Here is a 19,033-nt window from a genome sequence, read left to right on the forward strand (position 1 = left end):
CTAACTTTTGAACCTTACAGCCCCGCTTGGTGACAACAAGCTACAAGAGAGTTGGCATAAAACAGAGCCGCCAGCACAGCCAAGTGTACAGGGCAACCTGCACTCATTTCCCCGCCACCCGCCGACCTGCCCAGGGGACCTGCATGTTGAGACTGCAGTTTTCCCTGACCAACTTGGAACAGAAAGAGGTCAAAGTCCTTTGCCAACTGCCAGCATGCAAAGCAGGGCCGTCTCTCTTTCACGAGTGCCAAGCGGCCAAACACACCTGGCACATCCCAAATTCCCGCATGCCGGAAATGACAACACTCGCTCCATCTCTAGAAACCAAGATTGGGGTAGGTTTGAGAAAGCCTGTTTACTGTGCTTAGGAAGACAGCTTGGCTATTGTTCGGTTTGTCACATGAAACTGGTTTTTCTTCCTCAGATGCACCGAGAAGCACGGGATCGCCGGTGGGGAGGGTGGGGGTCTCAATAAACCAGGCTATTTTCCACCTCCCACACCTGCCATGCTGTAACGTGACTCCTGCTCTTTCTACTCCTCCTCCCCTCCCCTGCGCTTCAGTTACACTGTGAATAATGCAGGCTGAATTACCAGCTCACCCTCACTTTCTACTCCAAAGGTTCCACTCGGACCTTCTGCCACATTCCTCACAACGTGCTGATCTTTTCCACAGGCCGCTTCCTAGGAATCTCCTCTGCTCGGGTCATGTCCATGAACTAAAAAAGTTTCCCAAATCATACAATCTATAGCACTTTTAAAAATACCAAAAGACTCTGGAAGTTCAGGCAGGCTTGACTCTGGAGCTCTTGGGCTCAAGCAGATACACCTCTGCTTATATGTGATTAGCGCAGAAGTATTTGAAAAGACATGCTTTTCAGGGTGCAAGAGAAGTTCTTCAGGCACCACAGTATTAGGTGGTGTTTTCTGATTAGTAAGTTCTTCCCAGAAAAGGCCAGCCAAAATAGTAGCTCCATCTCCAGAAGCGAGCCAAGAAAACTAATACCACGGGCTTGTCACGATGTGTCTGGGAGAGCTGGGATTCTACATATGGTTTTAAGTAACAGGACAGCTGTGTAACTTTGTATATAACCAAGAACAGGATAGGTAAAAAGAAGGCTTGCCAAACCTTATTAGGACAGTTCATCAGAGGATGGGTTTAGGAAGCACTTGGTTAAAAGAGAATCGTATTTTGTAAAAGGCATATACAGGAAATGGTTTTGGAGGCATGAAAAGCAGGAGGCAAGACGATTTGGCTAAATGAACCCTAAGAACATGGGGATCCAAAGAACCAGTTTGGAAGAACACCAACTGGTTGGTAGAAAGGACTTCAATGTGATTTTGAGGGTAGCATGTAGACATGATAATTCTGAATGCTGTTCCTTGGTTGGTTTGTGGGTGGAACAGTCTTGGCTGGCAAGGACAGGCCCGTGGCATATTTCCCAATACACGGTTTGGTATGTTTGGGAAGGCGTTCTAGCTGCAGTCAGGTACCACTAGCTCTTGTAGAAGAGAAGTTAAAAGTGCTTACAAGATAACAACATCCACATTATTACTGTCCAACCAAGATCAAGACTGACCAAGACAAGTACTGATTAAAGACAAAACTGGGCTGGAAAGTGGATCTGATTAAAAACTTGCATGAGGAAAAATGACCACACATTAAGGCTCTCAGCTGATACACAACTATTAAAAAATGGGGACTCAGTGTTAATACTGACTTACATGCCAAGCTAGGATATCAATCAGTTAACATTAGAATGATGGTCCATGTAACAGGAAAACATGAACTTGAGCAGGGGAAAAACTTTGGAACAAACGAAAACTTTAGATTTGTGATTTAACCTTAAACTGATAGTCCCGGAAGAATAATTAAAAAGGATTAAAACGAAAATCAATTGTGAATAATTCAAATGATACACATAAATGTTCACAATTAATGTCACTTAAGCAGTGAGGATGCACTAACGCATTTTCTACCATGTTAGAGACCAGGTAAGAATGTGTTCCTACTTCAACAACCTCCAACTCCCATCTTCAATTCCCTTTCAAGATTCTTTAAGAGTCAAGGCAATGAAGTTGAGGGAAAAGAGATTCCTTCACCCAGACTGTCCCAGTGGCAAAGCAACTCCTGGCAGAGGGCAAGAAATATAGTCTTAACAACACTCTTTCGGGTCTCAAATAGAATGGTCTTTATAAAAAGATTTTACTTAGAAATTTCACTATATTAAGCAAAATCTTCCTTAAAGAAGACTTCTATACATTTTGTATAACATACACAGAGTGTCATATCTATAAATTTGCTGTAGACAAGTAGTTCTCTCTTTATCCGACTGATTCACGTAACACTAACCTGGGTTTTAGGCTGTGTTGGTATGAAAAGAACTAGTTTCAAATCCTGACTCAAGATGTTGGGAAAGTCGCCCAAGCTGTCTCTGGTTCCTGACTGGTAAGATGGGAGTATCTCCTAACTTCCAGGTTGCCGCTGGGAGTCAAAGAATACTGTACATAACACACCTGTCCAAACTGTCTAGCACTCAGGAAATGTTTATGTCCTGTCCCCAAATCCAGCATCCCAACCTATCTATAGTGATACTCATAGCCAAAAGCATGCTATGTTATGGCAAGACTGTGAGTCACCACAAACGTGTATCAAACGTCCCAACACAAGGGCTGCTGAACAGGAGTCCAACAAAAGACACGGAATGTTCTTGTGAGCAAACTTGAACCGAACTAACCGGCTGGCCCCCAGCAGTCCCGGCTGGAACACTTAATGATCTCCCCCTGGGAGGGCGCGGGGGCTGACAAAACTACCAGAAACCCTGGAGGGCGCGTCTCCGCTGTGGGCTGTGCCAAGGCGAGAGCTGAGGCCAATCTTGCGAGATAAGGACTGGGGACAGACCCCGAGGCCACCCTGTGCGTGGCGTCCTTGTGCGTGAACGTGGAGGGAGCAACGGCGGGAACGTCAAGGGCCGCTGACAACCCTGAATTCTGGGGCCGGGGCACAGACAACCAAGCCTCGGGACTGTGACAGCAAGTTCCCCGGGAGCGGCGCCCGGGCTCTGCCCCCGCAAGCACCGACTCCGGCGCCCTCCCTGCGCGCTCGTCGCTGCACCGAGGCGCGGCAGGGGACGCAACCCCAGAGCAGACGCGCTGCTCCCGGAACGCTGGCGGGGCCGGGCCGGGCCGGGGGCGCGCGGGCGGCTTCGTGCGTCCCGGCGCGCCCGCTCTCGCGAGGGTGGGCTCGAGTGCGGGCGCGGGGGGCGCGCCCCGGAAGCACTTACCTGTAGTAGCTGAGGAGCCCGTTGCTCAGCACGAACCACCGCCGCTGGTAGCCTTTGATGTAATTGGTCCACTTGAAGAGCCAGCCCTCGCGAGCCGAGCCCGAGCCCCCGGCGCCCGAGCCGCCAGAGCCCCCGGCCGGCGGCGCGGGAGCCGGGCCCGCCGCCGCGACGGCCCCGGCCCCAGGGCCCGGGCCGCCCGCCGCCACCGCGGCCGCCGCACCCGGCACGAGCCCGGAGCCCGGCCCGGAGTCTCCGCGGCCGCCGGCGCCTCCACCTCCCACCCCGGGGGGACCGGCGCCGCCGCCGCCCGGGGCCGCCATGGTGGCCGGGCCCGGGCCCAGCGCTCCTCTGAGCTCCGTCGCCGCCATGAAGCGCCGCCGCCCGCTGACACACGACCGGAACCGCCTACGAGAGCCGCCGTCGCCGCCCGGAGGGCCCCACTCGGCGAGCGCCTCAGCCGCCGCCGCGCAGCGTCCCCGCCCCGCCAGGCCGGCTGCGGGGAGGAAGAAAGTCGATTGGTGCCGCCGAGTGTCACTTGCGGAGGGCCCCTAGGACATTGGCATTTCTCTGGGGCCTGTCATGCCGCAGCGCCCAGTGAGCGTCCGAGGAGGGACGCTTCCGCCAGGCCCGCCGCCGATTGGTGCAGGTGAAGGCCAATCAGACTCAGGTCAAGCTCATTGGCGCTTTCCCGAAGTCTCCGGCGCTCAGGGAGGACTCGAGAATGCAGACCGCGCAGTCCGTGTGGCTGTCGATTGGCCAGTATTTCTGCCACTCATTCAGTTTGTGCATTCGTCACCGCCACGTCACCTCCTCCGGTCAGTCGTCTCCGCGGCCCTCTTCCGCCCTTACGGATTGGTGGTTGATATCAGCTGCTCAACCTTTACTACCATTCACTGAACGCGTTGAGGGTAGAGGGGCGGTGTCTACGCTTCACATCTTCACTCTGATTTATTATTGGCTGGAATCGATGTCACTCACAAGTCTGTGAACGCGGGAGCGTGACACTTCTGACCAATGAAAGAGACCAGTTGAGAGAGGGGGCGGGGCAGGCCAGAGCAGCCAATTAAATCCGGGAAGAGCAATTCGGAGGCGTGCCCGCCTGCTTCCGCCTTCGGGGAAGCTTGCGAGTGGCCGAAGCCCGTCGGTTTCTCTAACGCGTGTTTTGATGCTGTGTGTCGGTGTTGGAGTCGCTCTTTCTGAGTTACGATCGCCAGTTTGTTAGGAAGAGTGTTTCTGCGTAGTTGGCCTTTGCCCGAGTTTTTCCCTGCTGGCTGGAGACCCGAGTTCCTGGGGACCCCAGAAATGGCTTCCCCAGTGTCCTCCAGAATCCACCATCCTAACTCCCTTTCCTAGTGTGCTCATCATAGTACCACACACCTTATCTCTTGATTCTAGACTGTCATGTGCTTCTGATTTTGTCTCACGAGTTGCTGACCAAGCTGTGAGGCGTAAGTGGACCTGAGAGGACCTGACTTTATTTGTACTTGGACCTATGTCTCTAACAGTCCTAAAGGCCCTTTTTGGTTTTAGCATCATGAGCGCACGTGTGTATGCTTAATTTTGCACAGAATATCTTAGATACACTGATTTTGTTCTCACATCTGTGAAAGTCGCAACTTCAGTAACTCATTTAACATTTAGTTGTCCTGAACTATTGTTAACAAATGGAGATTTGCGGGAATCTGGCATCTGTTACATTTTGCTAGTTTTGCTGGACAATAGAAATAGCTGCCGGAGAAGGAAATGGCAAGCCACTCCAGTACTCTTACCTAGAAAATCAAATAGATGGAGGAACCTGGTAGGCTGCAGTCCGTGGGGTCGCTAAGGGTCGGACACGACTGAGCGACTTCACTTTCACTTTTCACACATAGGAGAAGGAAATGGCAACCCACTCCTGTGTTCTTGCCTGGAGAATCCCAGGGAAGGGGGAGCGTGGTGGGCTTCCGTCTATGGGGTCACACAGAGTCGGACACGACTGAAGTGACTTAGCAGCAGCAGCAGCAGAAATGGCTGCTGGCTGGAAAACAAATAGCTTTTTCTTGGCAATGTGCTTCATGGTATCAGGAAAATAAAGAAAAATATCCTTTTTTAGAAAACGTTTTTAAGAGAAGAGACATTTATTGAATTCTGGAGATAAAATGCACTTTGAAAATCTGCAGTTAGATGTAGCTTAGAGGATTGTTTTAACTCAACTAAAGTGAACCCCTTTATGCTTGAGTCATGCCTTTGCTAATTACTTAAGCACTCCCAGTGTCAGTTTTCGTTTCTGTTAAAAGGGAATGAAACCTTATAGGGATATTGTTCTGATTAAATGCATATATGAACATGTTTGATAAACTAAACAGCTACAAAATGTAAGTTGTATTGCCTCTGTTTATTTGCCAACCACAAAGGAGAAACACATACTTTTATACCAAGGAAAATCTGGCTGTCCCCACCTTAACCCAGTTAACCAACTGGGTTATCATTAACTCTGGGACAGCCAACATTTTTTATGAGGTCCCTTATCTGCTGCTTTAAAAGACGCTTGTTCCTTGGAAGAAAAGCTATGACCAACCTAGACAGCGTATTAAAAAGCAGAGACATTACTTTGCCAACAAAGGTCCAGCTAGTCAAAGCTATGGTTTTTCCAGTGGTCATGTATGGATATGAGAGTTGGACTATAAAGAAAGCTAAACACCGAAGAATTGATGCTTTTGAACTGTGGTGTTGGAGAAGACTCTTGAGGGTCCCTTGGACTTCAAGGAGATCCAACCAGTCCATTCTAAAGGAGATCAGTCCTGAGTGTTCATTGGAAGGACTGATGTTGAAGCTGAAACTCCAATACTTTGGCCACCTGATGGGAAAAACTGACTCATTGGAAAAGACCCCGATGCTGGGAAAGACTGAAGGCAGGAGGAGAAGGGGACAACAGAGGATGAGATGGTTTGATGGCATCACTGACTCAATGGACATGGGTTTGGGTGGACTCCAGGAGTTGGTGATGGACAGGGAGGCCTGGCATACTGCGTTTCATGATGTCGCAAAGAGTTGTCACAACTGAGTGACTAAATTGAACTGAACTTGTGTGCTGCAGCATGAAGTATACAGCTCCACTTAATTAAGTTTTCTTGCCAAAGTATTCTTGATCCTGAGTCCAGTCAAGCCTTTAGATCTATTCTTCAGTTTACAGAGACTGGAGGAACCAGTTAAACAACACCCCCCAAGGAGACAATTGAATAAATCAAGAATGTGAGACAGTCTATAAGACAACTGGTTTTTACAGAAGATAAGATAGAAAGATTAAGGAAAAATGATGTGGTAAGAGAGTCATGTGGTGATTGTTGTAAATTAAAAAAAAAAAAGTTTTTAAAGGAGACCTCTCCAACAAATGCTTGACTTTATTTTGATTCTGAAACAAAACAAAACAAAAAATTGTTCTTGTAGACATCAGAGGATAACTGGGGAAATTTGAAAATGGACTGGTTTAGATGATGTTAGGCAGTTACTACATTTGTTCAGTGTAATACTGTATGATGGCTATGAAGGAAAGCAGCGTTAGACTCTGGAGAAATGTCACCCTCTTCAATAAATGGTTTTGGGGAACATGGCTAAACTACCTGCTAAAGAATCAAACTGGACTACTACTACAAACTCTCACACCATATTACAGAAGAAGTTCAAAATGGATCAAAGACTTGAATGTAGGGCCTGAGACCATAAAACTTCTAAAAGGAAGCTTAGGCAGTATGCTCTCTGACATAAGTCTTAGCAATATTTTGGAGAGTATGTCTCCTCAGGCAAGGGAAACAAAAGCGAATGGGACCTACTCAAACTTAAAAGCTTTTGTACAGTGAAGAAAACTGTCAACAAAATGAAAAGACAGCTTACTGAATGAGAGAAGATATTTGCAAACTATATTTGGTAAAAGATTTTTTTTCAAGTATATTTTATTTTATTTTTTTTAAATTTTTATTTAATAAATGGTACAAAGCACAATGCAAAAAACATTAACAGTTAAAATTTCACCAAATGAAAAAATACTATAGAATACACAGTTGTAAAAAGCTACATTAAGTTATTTTACAACTGCCTCAAGCTGCTAAAAGAAAAGAGATTAATATCTAAAATATACAGAGGACTCCTACATCTCAACTTCAAAAAACCAAACAACCCAATTAAAAAATGGGCAGAGGCTCTGAATAGACATTTTCCCAAAAAGTCTTACAGATGGCCACCAGACATGTAAAAAGATGCTCAATATCATCTTTTCCCCTGATGATCCCTAATCATCAGGGAAAGGCAAATCAAAACCACAATGTTTTATCACCTCAGTCTGTCAGAATGGCTATTATTAAAAAACGATATTTAACAAGTAACGAGTGTTGGCAAAGCCATGGAGGAAAGGGAACCCTTGTGTGCTGTTGGTGTGAGTGTGAATTGGTGCAGCCACTGTGGAAACAGTACGGAGGCTCCTCACAAAACCAAAAGGGGAGCAGCCCCATCTGAGCCGGCAGTCCCACTTCTGGACACTTATCTGAAGAAAATGAAAACGCTAATTCAAAAATGATACCTGCAGCCTCACGTTCACTGCAGCATTGCTTACGATAGCCAAGACATGGCAACAGCCCAGGGGTCCCCTGAGAGATGAATGGATAAAGAAAATATAGAATATTACTCAACCATAAGAATGACGGGGTTTTGCAACACAGATGGACCTGGAGGGTATTCTGCTTACTGAAGTAAATGGAGAAAGACATGAAAGGAAGTATGTTATCACTCATGCGTGGGGTCTAAAAAAATGAGCAAACATAACTAAACAGAAACAGAGCGACAGATACAAAGAACAAACAGGTGGTTGTCAGAGGGGAGGCAGGTGGGGGAGGAGAGAAATTAACCAGGAGGTTAAGAGGTTCAAGCTCCCAGTTGCAAAATAAATTAGTCATTGGTATGAAATGTAGAGTGTGGGGAATAGAGTAATTATGTAATATCTTTGTATTGTGACAGAGGTAACTAGACATTTTGTGGCGAATGTTTTGAAATCTATAGAAGTATCAAATCTCTATCTTGTGTGACAGGAACTAGCAGTGTTGTGGGTCAATTATACTTGAAAAACAAATTCATAGAAAAGGAGATCACAGTTGTGGCAGGGGGCAGTGGCGGCGGGAGGTGGGGTGGGAGGACTAGGGTGAAGGTAGCCAATGTTACAAGCATTCAGTTATAAGACAAATAAGCCCTAGACACGGTAATGTACAACATGATAAGTATAATTAACACTGCTCTGCCTTACATATAAAAGTTAAGAGAGTAACTCCTAAGTAACTTCCTGCTCATCACAGGAAAAAGAACTGTTCTATTTCTTTACTTATGTATCTGTGAGATGACAAACGTTCACTAAACTTACTGTAGCCATCATTTCATGGTGTCTGTGAGTTGAATCATTGTGCTGCACACCTTAAACTTACACATTGCTCTATATTAATTAGATCTCAATAAAACTGAGCAAAAAGAAACAGATTTTGGAGAAGTGTTAGGAATCTGTAAATTTCTTCTGAAATGGTAAGAACAGGAAAGAAAGAAAGCCCCCCTCCCAAAGTAATACAGACTTTGATATGCACACAGACACACACATGAGCATCTGTATATCTGACATGACTGAAGCAACCTAGCGTAACACATCTATATGCCTAAAGCACACTGCTATTGTTCAGTCACCAAGCGTGTCTGACTCTTTGAGACCCCATGGACGGCGGCACACCAGGCTCCTCAGTCCTCCCTTATCTCCCAGAGTTTGCCTAGATTCACGTCCAGTGGGTCAGTAATGCTCTCTAACCATCTCATCCTCTGCCACCTCCTTCTCCTTTGGCCTTCAATCTTTCCCAGCATCGGGATCTTTTCTTCTTCGCATCAGGTGGCCAGAGTATTGGGAGTTTCAGCTTCAGCATCAGTGCTTCCAGTGAATGTTCAGGGTTGGTTTCCTTTATAAAGGCAAGTAGACACAGGCTGGGCTTCCCCAATGGATCAGTAGTAAAGAATCCGCCTGCAATGCAGGAGCCCCAGGAGAAGCGGGTTCGATCCCCTGGAGGAGGGCACGGCAACCCACTGCAGTATGCTTGCCTGGGAAATCCCAGGCACAGAGGAGGCTGGCGGGCTACAGATCATAGGGTCGCAACGAGTCGGACACGACTGAAGGAACGTGGGACATGCACACAGACACAAAGTTAATTGTTGAATGTTGGTGAGAAGTACAGAGGCATTTATTGTACTATTATTCCTGCTTCTGTTGTTTATCTGAAAACATTTCCTTAAAGGTTTTAAAAGGCTGAGTTAGTGTTGTTGCCCACCAACGCTTCCAGAGTACCGCCCACACTTCTTTGCCTGCTAGGAGGCCTCTGACCAGCGGGTGTCCCTTCCTTTCTCGCCTCTCCGCCTGTTGCCCTGATGCGCTCCATGCTCCAATTGCGTTGATCCCTGTGTCTGCACCACTTTTGCGCTCTCCTTTCCCTCCCTCCAGAGTCTGCTCTGAGCTCTCTGCCCAGAAGACCACCATGTCCTCGGGACTCGGGATTTCCTGTGATGCTCACTGTCTTGCTTTGTAGCCAGCTGTGTTCCTACCATGTCACCCCTCCTCGGGGTGAGTTCCCCCAGTGTGTGATCTGTATCTCTTTCATCTCTGGCTTCGTCGTGACAGCCCACAGCCTGTTACCGAGTGGGTGAGAGGTCCGGCTGCTTGCCGAACAAAAGCCCATAAACAGGACAGACTGGGGGAAAGGGAAGTTTGCTTTATTTCAGATGCCAGTGACCAGGGGTGCGGGGAGGGTGGTGGACATCTGTCCAGAGGCTGATTCCCCACCCCCCAGCCCTACAAGCAGGGAGTGAGAGCTTTTACAGACAGAGCAGGGGGCCGGGCGTGCCACGCGCAGAAGCAGCACAGTCATCTTCAGATTACTCGTCGGTGGCCTGAGCAGCAGCACCTTGGTTGTTTTAGGTGCAGTTAATCCTCAGTTCTGGTCCGTTTTTTCCTATACTTTTTGAGGCCAGTTCTCAGAACTGTGGCCGCTCGTGTCCTGGGTACAGTCTGGTCATCGTGTCGTGAGCTTCTCCACCTGGTGTTCCAGTATCGATAAGACAGCTCGCAGGACATGGCTCTGAATATTATCTGTAGCCCTTGAGAAAGAACTAAGGTCCTTGACTTTGCTCGATGACATTGTTATTCTTTAGTCTCCTTTGACTCTCTCCCTTTGTTTTCATATCTTTCACTTCTCTGATTAAACATATTCTTTGACTAAGGTTTTCCACAGGCGAAAGGCAAGGTGCAGGAGAGGCGAGAGAGTCCTGCTCCGTCTCAAGCCCAGCATGTTTATTCATTTCACAAATACGAATTGGGCCTCTCCTGTATAATCACCAGGCCTTTGTCAAGCGGTGGGGGCAGAGTAACGAATGTGTGGATACGCTCTGGTATTAAACCAGAAAAGCAGACAAATGAACATATCAGTATACACAGTGTCTGCATGGGCTTCCGGTGGTGCCGTGGTCAAGAATCTGCCTGCGATGCAGAGACGCAAGAGATGGGGGCTACATCCCTGGGTCAAGAAGATCCCCTGGAGGAGGAAATGCAAGCCGCTCCAGTACTCCTGGCCTGGAAAATTCCACGGACAGAGCAGCCCGGCGGGCTACAGTCCATGGGGTCGCAAAGAGTCGGCGTGACTGCATGCACATACACTCGCACAGAGAAAACATGGACGTTACTGAAGCAACCCGGGGGACCACCAGGGCGAAAGAACGGCAGGTGCAGCCTGTTCCAAACGGATAAACTCTCTCTCAACACCTGGGGCTGGAGAGGAATTAGAAAGAGAAATGAAGGCACGGGGAGAGTCCTTCTTGTGTGAAGAAAGAAAAGAGAGGCAGTACCTGAGGCAGAGGGGTTGGAGGCGAAGGAGGCAGGTGTGAAGGGCCTCCAGGGCCTTGGCTTTTATTTCAGGAACAAAGGGAAGCAATTAAAGGTGCCTGGCATGCGTGCTGTGTCACTTCAGTCGTGTCCGACGCTCTGTAACCCGATGGACCGTAGCCCACCAGGCCCCTCTGTCCACAGGATTCTCCAATCTAGAGTACTGGAGTGGGTGGCCATGCCCTCCTCCAGGGGATCTTCGCCACCCAGGGATAGAACCTGTGTCTCTTCTGTCTCCTGCATTGGCAGGCGGGTTCTTTACCACTAGCACCACCTAGGAAGCCCCAGGGTTAGGAGAGTGACCCCGTTTTTAAATTTTTTTTGCCTCACCGCATTGTTTGCAGGATCTTAGTTCCCTGGGAGTGAGAGCCCTGAGACTTAACCACTGGACCCCCTGGGGAATCCCTGGGGTTCACTCTTGATATTATACATTCTGTGAGTCTTACAAGTGTGTCCTGATGTGTATCCACCATTATAGTTTCACACAGCATAGTTTGGGGACTTTGCTGGCGACCCAGTGGGTAACACTCTGTGCTTTCAAGGCAGGGGGCACAGGCTCTACCCCGGGCGGGGGAACTAAGAGCCCACATGCCCTGGGGCGTGGCCGAGACAGACAAACAAACCTGCATCTTCATGCAGAGCAGTTTGCCTGCTCTCAAAACCCTCCGTGCGCATCCATCCCTCCCTCCCTCCTTCCCCCTGGAGCCCAGGTGACCAGTGATCTTTCTACCGTCTCCGTGGTTTTGCCTTTTCTCAGAACGTCGTATAGCTGGAGTCACATAACATGTACCCTTTTCAGACCGGCCTGTTTCGCTTAGTCACATCCATTTACGGTGCCTCCATGTCTTTTCATGGATTGATGCTTTGTTGCTGTTGCTTAGCTGCTAAGTCGTGTCCGACTCTTTGTGACCCCATGGACTGCAGCAAGCCAGGCTCCTCTGTCCTCCACTGCCTCCCAGAGTTTGCTCAAATTCATGTCCATTGAGTTGGTGATGCTGTCTAACCATCTCATCCTCTGTCACCCTCTTTTCCTTTTGCCCTCAATCTTTCCGGGCATCAGAGTCTTTTCCAATGAGTTGGCTCTTTGCATCAAGTGGCCAAAGTATTGGAGCTTCCACTTCAGCATTAGTCCTTCCAATGAATATTCAAGGTTGATTTCCTTGGAAATCAACTGGTTTGATTGACTGATTTGACTGGTTTAGGATTAACTGGTCCTAACCTTCTTCTTCGGAGAAGGCAATGGCAAGCCACTCCAGTACTATTGCCTAGAGAATCCCATGGATGGAGGAGCCTAGTAGGCTGCAGTCCGTGGGGTCGCTAGGGGTCAGACAGGACTGAGCGACTTCACTTTCACTTTTCACTTTCACACATTGGAGAAGGAAATGGCAACCCACTCCAGTGTTCTTGCCTGGAGAATCCCAGGGACGGGGGAGCCTGGTGGGCTTCCGTCTATGGGGTCGCACAGAGTCGGACACGACTGAAGTGACTTAGCAGTAGCAGCAGCAACCTTCTTCTTGCAGTTCAAGAGACTCCCAAGAGTCTTCTTCAGCACCACAATTAGAAAGCATCAATTCTTCAGCCTTCTTTATGGTCCAACTCTCACCTCCATACAAGACTAATGGAAAAACCATAGCTTTGACTAGACAGATTTGTCAGCAAAGTGATGTGTCTGCTTTTTAATATGCTGTCTAGGTTTGTTTTTTAATATGCTGTCTAGGTTTGTCATAGCTTTCCTTCCAAGGAGCAAGCATCTTCATATTCAAGGCTTCAGTCACTGTCCACAATGATTCTGGAGCCCAAGAAAAAAAAATCTGCCACTGCTTCCACTTTTCCCCTTTCTATGTGCCATAAAGTGATGGGACTGGATGCCACGATCTTGGTTTTTTAAATGTTGAGCTTTAAGTCAGCTTTTCACTCTTTCACCTTCATCAAGAGGCTCTTTAGTTCCTCTTCGCTTTCTGCCATTAGAATGGTGTCATCTGCATATCTCTTGTTATTGATATTTCTCCCAGCAATCTTGATTCCAGCTTTGGATTCATCCAGCTGGGCATTTTGCATGCTATACTTTGCATAGAAGTTAAATAAGCAGGGTGACAATATACAGCCTTGTCATGATCCTTTCCAAATTTTGAACCAGTCAGTTGTTTCATGTCTGGCTTTGTTTCTTCTTGACCTAAGTACAGGTTTTTCAGGATACGAGTGAAATGGTCTGTTATTCCCACCTCTTTAAGAATTTTCCACAGTTTCCTGCAGTTCACACAGTCAAAAGCTTTAGCATAGTAAACGAAGCAGATGTTTTTCAGGAATTCCCTTGCTTTTTCCATGATTGCAATGAATGTTGCAATTTGATCTCTGTTTTCCTCTGCCTTTTCTAAACCCAACTTGTATGTCTGGAAGTTCTTGATTCAAGTACTGATGAAGCTTAGCATGAAGGATTTTAAACATAACCTTACTAGCACGTGAAGTGAACACAATTGTATGGTAGTTGGAACATTCTTTGGCATTGCCTTTATTTGGGATTGAAATGAAAACAGAACGTTTCCTGTCTTATGGAACCTGTGGAGTTTTACTCATGACTTGATGGTGGTTTAGTCCCTAAGTTGTGTCCACCTCTTGTGACACCATAGACTGTAGCCTGCCAGGTTCCTCTGTCCACAGGATTTCCCAGGATAGAATGCTGGAGTGGGTTGCCATTTCCTTCTCCAGGGAATTTTCCTGACCCAGGGATCAAACCTGGGTCTCCTGCATTGCAGGCAGATTCTTTACTGACTGAGCCACCAGGGAAGCCATCATGGCTTGATAGATGATCTCTTTTCAGCACTAATATTCCATTGCCTGGATGGGCCACAGTTGATCTATTCACCTACTGAAGAACAACTTGGCTGCTTCCAGGTTTTGCAATTGTGAGTAAAACCCCTGTAAACATTACTGTGCATGTTTTTGTGTGGATGTAGCTTTAAACGTACTTGGGTAACTTTCATGCTTCTTTTTTTTCTGTCATTCTCCACATTGTCACTGGCTTGCTCTCCCAACTTTTGCCAAATAATAGTTTCATAATGCAGATTTTATCAATGGGATCGGTCCAGGTATTTGGTTTCCCAGTTTACCTTTTTTATAATCGATACAAAAAATTCTTGCTGGAAAAAAGTAATTCATGATTTCAAAAGACAACAGTGTGTCCCCCAAGCAAATGAAGCAGAAATTCAAGTTCGTTTAAGTCAGGTTTGCCTTGTAAGTTACTTGAGGCGTGCTCCCCGGGACAACACCTGTGAGGGGGTAAAGGACGCAGGGTCAGAGGGAGAAGTTGAACCAAGAGGCACTCACAACAAAAGCCTCAGCTCTGGGGAAATCTGAACTTGGGTTGGTCTGTTGCAGGCGTGCAATCTTGAGACAAGACAGCTGGGTGCTTACCCCGCAGGATTAGCCAGTCGTAGCATGCTGGGTGCGTGGAAGGAGCCAGAGCTGCATCCCAGCCCTTTCGTCTTCCTCTTGCATTCAAGTTTGCGCAGCAGGATGATGAAATTTACTGAAACTAGGAAGGCACAAAAGTGAGGGCAGATTCTCCAGCGGGGTCTCACGGGAGGCTATTCAACTCTCTACAGGGGAACTGGGTGCGACCAGAGAGCAAAGACCACATTCTCTGTGTATTTTACAGATGATCACACAGGGATGGATTGTAAATTTTTAAAAGGGGAGCTGCATACTAGCTGGGAAAATTCACATTCCTAACCTCTTAGCCGGAGAAGGCAATGGCAAGCCACTCCAGTACTATTGCCTAGAAAATCCCATGGATGGAGGAGCCTGGTAGGCTGCAGTCCGTGGGGTCACTAAGGGTCGGACATGACTGAGCGACTTCACTTTCACTTTTCACTTTCACACATTGGAGAAGGAAATGGCAACCCACTCCAGTGTTCTTGCCTGGAGAATCCCAGGGACGGGGGAGCCTGGTGGGTTTCCGTCTATGGGGTCGCACAGAGTCGGACACGACTGAAGTGACTTAGCAGCAGCAGCAGCAGCAGCAACCTCTTAGCAGGAGGCACTATTGACTGATCGACACTACAGTAAGTCCCCCTACGTACCAGTGAGTTCTGTTCTGAGAGCGCATTTGTAAATCCAATTTGTGAGTCCAACACGGTTAGTTTAGGTACTCAATTAATACAACCTGCTGTCGTACTGTGCTGTAATAGGTTTATGATACTTTTCACACAAACAATTCATATAAAACAAAGGCAAAAATAAACATTTTTAATCTTGCAGTACAGTACCTTAGAAGTGCAGTGAGTGAGTGTGAAGTCGCTCAGTCGTGTCCGACTCTTCGATCCCATGGACTGTAGCCTACCAGGCTCCTCTGTCCATGGGATTTTCCAGGCAAGAGTACTGGAGTGGATTGCCATTTCCTTCTCCAGTACAGTAGTACAGTGAACACCAGCTGGCACACAGGGGCTGGCATCGAGCGAACAGGCGGGAGGAGTCACTAACAGAGGAGGAGGAGGGATCCGAGGGGGAGACGGCGGAGCTGAAGGGTGGGCAGCAGTAGGAGGCGGGCGGGGGCGGTGGGGCACGAGCTGCAGCCTGTTCCTGTCTGACCTTGACGGCACGGGTCCTGGTCCCTCGCTGGACTCAATTTCATGTCTACCCTCTTGAGAAGAACGATCCAGGGCTGCGGGTCTCTCTTCCCCATCTTAGATGAGGCGGCAGCGCTGGGTTGCGCTCTGAACGGCTGCGGCAGCCTTCCTGTAACGTTGCACAGTTGGGTCCTGGGCCCGAGAAGCTAGCGCTGCAGCTCAGACAAAGGCCGTCCCCGGCCGTTTCCTGTCCTGAACCTCCTGGGTCCTTCTTCTTCCTCCTGCCTCTCTCCATCACTTCCCTGGGCACATTCACGTCTTTGAAAGTTCACAACTTAAAGGTTCCTATGTGGGGGCCTTACTGTATTCATTACAAGTCTGTCTTTGCAGCACAACATAACTCATCCAAGTAGGACCCCACACACGGCTTCCTAGTGGGTATGACAAACCTAGAAATTCTGGAACTTCATATGAAGTACAAACGGCTTAGTAATGCCAGGGAGTCTCAACTTTCACCACGTGTGAAGCACTTTACAAGTGTAATTTCATTTATTCTTTGTTGCTGTTCCGGTTTTCTACCACCCCTTCTACAGTTTAAAAAATTGAGAATCAAGCAAGCAAAATATCTTATAAAAGCAAAGCCAGCATTCAAACATAGATAAGAAAAGCTCTTCAGCCTTGGCAGGCTTCATATAACTGGTGCCTGGGAATCTTTTTTTCTCTTAATGACAGAAACTATTCAAAGAATTAAATCCGGGTTCATAAACACAATGAACTGCTGTTTGGTTTAAATGTAACAGAACTACTGTGATACCTTTATCTTTAAAAAGTATCACTAGCCTGCCCCTGTTCCTGCTTACCCCAGGGGCATATACTAACATTTTAACCAACATCTTCAGGCTACACAGAGCCTTCTGTTTCACACCAGCTAATCATGCATCGTACCTCAGAGAAAACGGAGGCTGTGTGTGAAGAACTCCTTCAAATTTGTAATAATTGTTTTTAAAAGATCATTCAAAAACTGCTTTTCCCCAATAGCAGTTAATGAACTCTCATGTTGAATGGCTGAAAAAAAACAAAACCCTTTGTAATGATTCAGATTAGGTTTATTTGCAAGTACAAGCACAGGCACTTCAGTCATGTCCAACTCTTTGCGACCCCACAGACTGTAGCCCACCAGGTTCCTCTGTCCATGGGATCCTCCAAGCAAGGATACTGGAGTGGGTTGCATTTCCTCTTCCAGGGGATCTTCCCGACCCAGGTATTGAACCTGAGTCTCCTGCACCTCCCACATTGCAGATGGATTATTTACCGCTAAGTCACCAGGGACAGAGGCCCAATTTATGTTGGTTTAAACACATAAGAGTTTATTTTCACATCTAAAGAAATTAAAAAGATAATAATAAAAGAAATTCAGAGGTAGGCAGTGCAGGATTGGTATGGTAGCTCACTGAAGTCTTCTCAGACAAAGCCTCCTTCTTTCTGCTCCACTGTGCATGGTTACTGTCATTGAGATTATTTTCTGCCCCAAGATGGCTGCTGGAGCTCCAGTCATTGTAACTGCATTCCAGGCAGCAAGAAGAGGAAAGAGAGGAGGACAAATAGGTATTTCCTCTTTTAAGGAGCATTTTTGGAAGTTCCGCACAAGATGTCTGCTTCTCTGTTAGATGGAGAAATGTTGGGAAATGACTGTGAATGTAATTCAGGCTTTCTTTTTCTGCCTCTCACTACAATGCTGGACAAGTCATGTCCATGCTCCCTCCCTTTTCTTCCATCCTTTAAATACAAACCAAAATATATTCATTATAAAAGATATAAGGGTTCAGAAATGCAAATATAGAAGACGAAAATTCTCCTTAACCATACCTTCTAGAAATGACCATTATTAACAGCTGGATACATATTCTTCTACTATCCTGTGGCTTTTTAAAAATTAAAAAAAAGTTAATGATAACATGTTTGACACCTACTAGTTTGCCAGGACTGTCATAACAAAGTACCAAAGACAGGGTGGCTTTAACAATGAAAATGTGTTTTCTCACAATTCTGGAGCCTGGATGTCTGAAATCAAGGTGTGAGCAGTGCTGGTTTCTTCTGACGCCTCGCCGTGGGGATGGCTGTCTTCTCTTGGTGTCTTCACAGACAGGCTCCCTGTGCCTGGTTCCCATCATCGCTTCTTGTAAGGACACTGCTCATACTGGATTAGAACTCACCCTAATGACTTTTAATTCACTTATGACTTCATTTTAAATTAATCTTTCTTTGTTCTTTTGAACTCTCCATTCTGTATTGGCGTATAGCTGATTAACGATGTGAGTTTTAGGTGAACAGCGAAGGGGCTCAGCCACACATATCCATGGATCCATCCTCCCCCAAACTCCCCTCCCATCCAGGCTGGCGCAGAACATTGAGCAGAGTCCCCTGTGCCATACAGTAGGTCCCTATTGGTTACTCATTTCAAATTCAGCAGCGTGGACATGTCCACCTCAAACTCCCTAAGTATGCCTCCATCCCTTGTCAAAGGTGCCATCCCCAAAGTCACACGCTGAGGCGGGGCACCAGGGCTGCACCTTGGGCTCTGCTGCTGTTGAAGGACAGGGACTTACAGCGTTGCTTCTGCTGTCAGCAAAAGGGAAGCAGTGGCACACGCACACGTACGTACCCACATATGTACTTACGTGCCCTTCGGATTCTTTCCCCTTCTGGAGTATCACAAGATACTGAACATGGCTCCCTGTGCCATACAGTAGGATTTTTTAAAAATTATTTTATACAGTAATCTGTATGTGTCATTCCCAAATACCTGATTTATTCCGCCCCACCCTCTACCCAGCGAAGTGACTTTTAAAAATAGTTTTGTCCTTTCCCTTAAAAACTCTGCCAAGCTTTTCCTTAGGCTCTGCGAAGGCTTCCCGCGGCAATGTGAGTAAAGCCCTTCAAGGAGTGTGGGCACTGCACTCCAGCGACAGCCACCTCACGGTCCTGAGAACTCACCTGTTCTCATCTCGGGCAGAGGTCACCTCCTTCATCCTGCTTGGGATGCTCCTCCCAGCCCTTCGCTTGGCCGTCCCCTCCTCAGGATTCGCGTGCCTGCTTCAGCGTCACCTTCTCATCAAGGCCTTCCCTGGCCTGTCTACAGTACAGATCCCCCCCAGTCTCCATTCTTTCACCCTCTAAGCACTTAGCACCAACTACCCGCCCCCCCCCACCCCAGAGCAGAGCCTCTGTCACCCCTGTACCTAGAGGAACGCTGCACATT

The 19,033-nt window shown here is 47.4% G+C and overlaps 1 protein-coding gene and 1 long non-coding RNA gene across 2 annotated transcripts in view; both read right to left on the reverse strand.

Moving 5' to 3' along the window:
• OSBP (oxysterol binding protein) overlaps window positions 1-3,720 on the reverse strand; it is a 29,101-nt gene extending 25,381 nt beyond the window's left edge. The window contains exon 1 of the mRNA XM_055424195.2: window positions 3,283-3,720. Within this exon, the coding sequence (XP_055280170.1) occupies window positions 3,283-3,650 (368 nt within the window). The 5' untranslated portion in view covers window positions 3,651-3,720. The remainder of the gene's footprint in view (window positions 1-3,282) is intronic.
• Window positions 3,721-13,897: 10,177 nt separating this feature from the next.
• On the reverse strand, window positions 13,898-15,602 carry LOC129554202 (uncharacterized). The gene is made up of 3 exons (XR_008685571.2): window positions 15,475-15,602; window positions 14,621-14,741; window positions 13,898-14,475 (listed from the first exon to the last, which is right to left on the reverse strand). It is a non-coding gene; the product is annotated as an uncharacterized LOC129554202 (long non-coding RNA).
• Window positions 15,603-19,033: the final 3,431 nt, after the last annotated feature.

This window comes from Moschus berezovskii, chromosome 14 (genome assembly GCF_049115385.1).
Source record: "Moschus berezovskii isolate FMDL1 chromosome 14, NW_MosBer_1.0, whole genome shotgun sequence".
Classification (NCBI taxonomy): Eukaryota; Metazoa; Chordata; class Mammalia; order Artiodactyla; family Moschidae; genus Moschus; species Moschus berezovskii.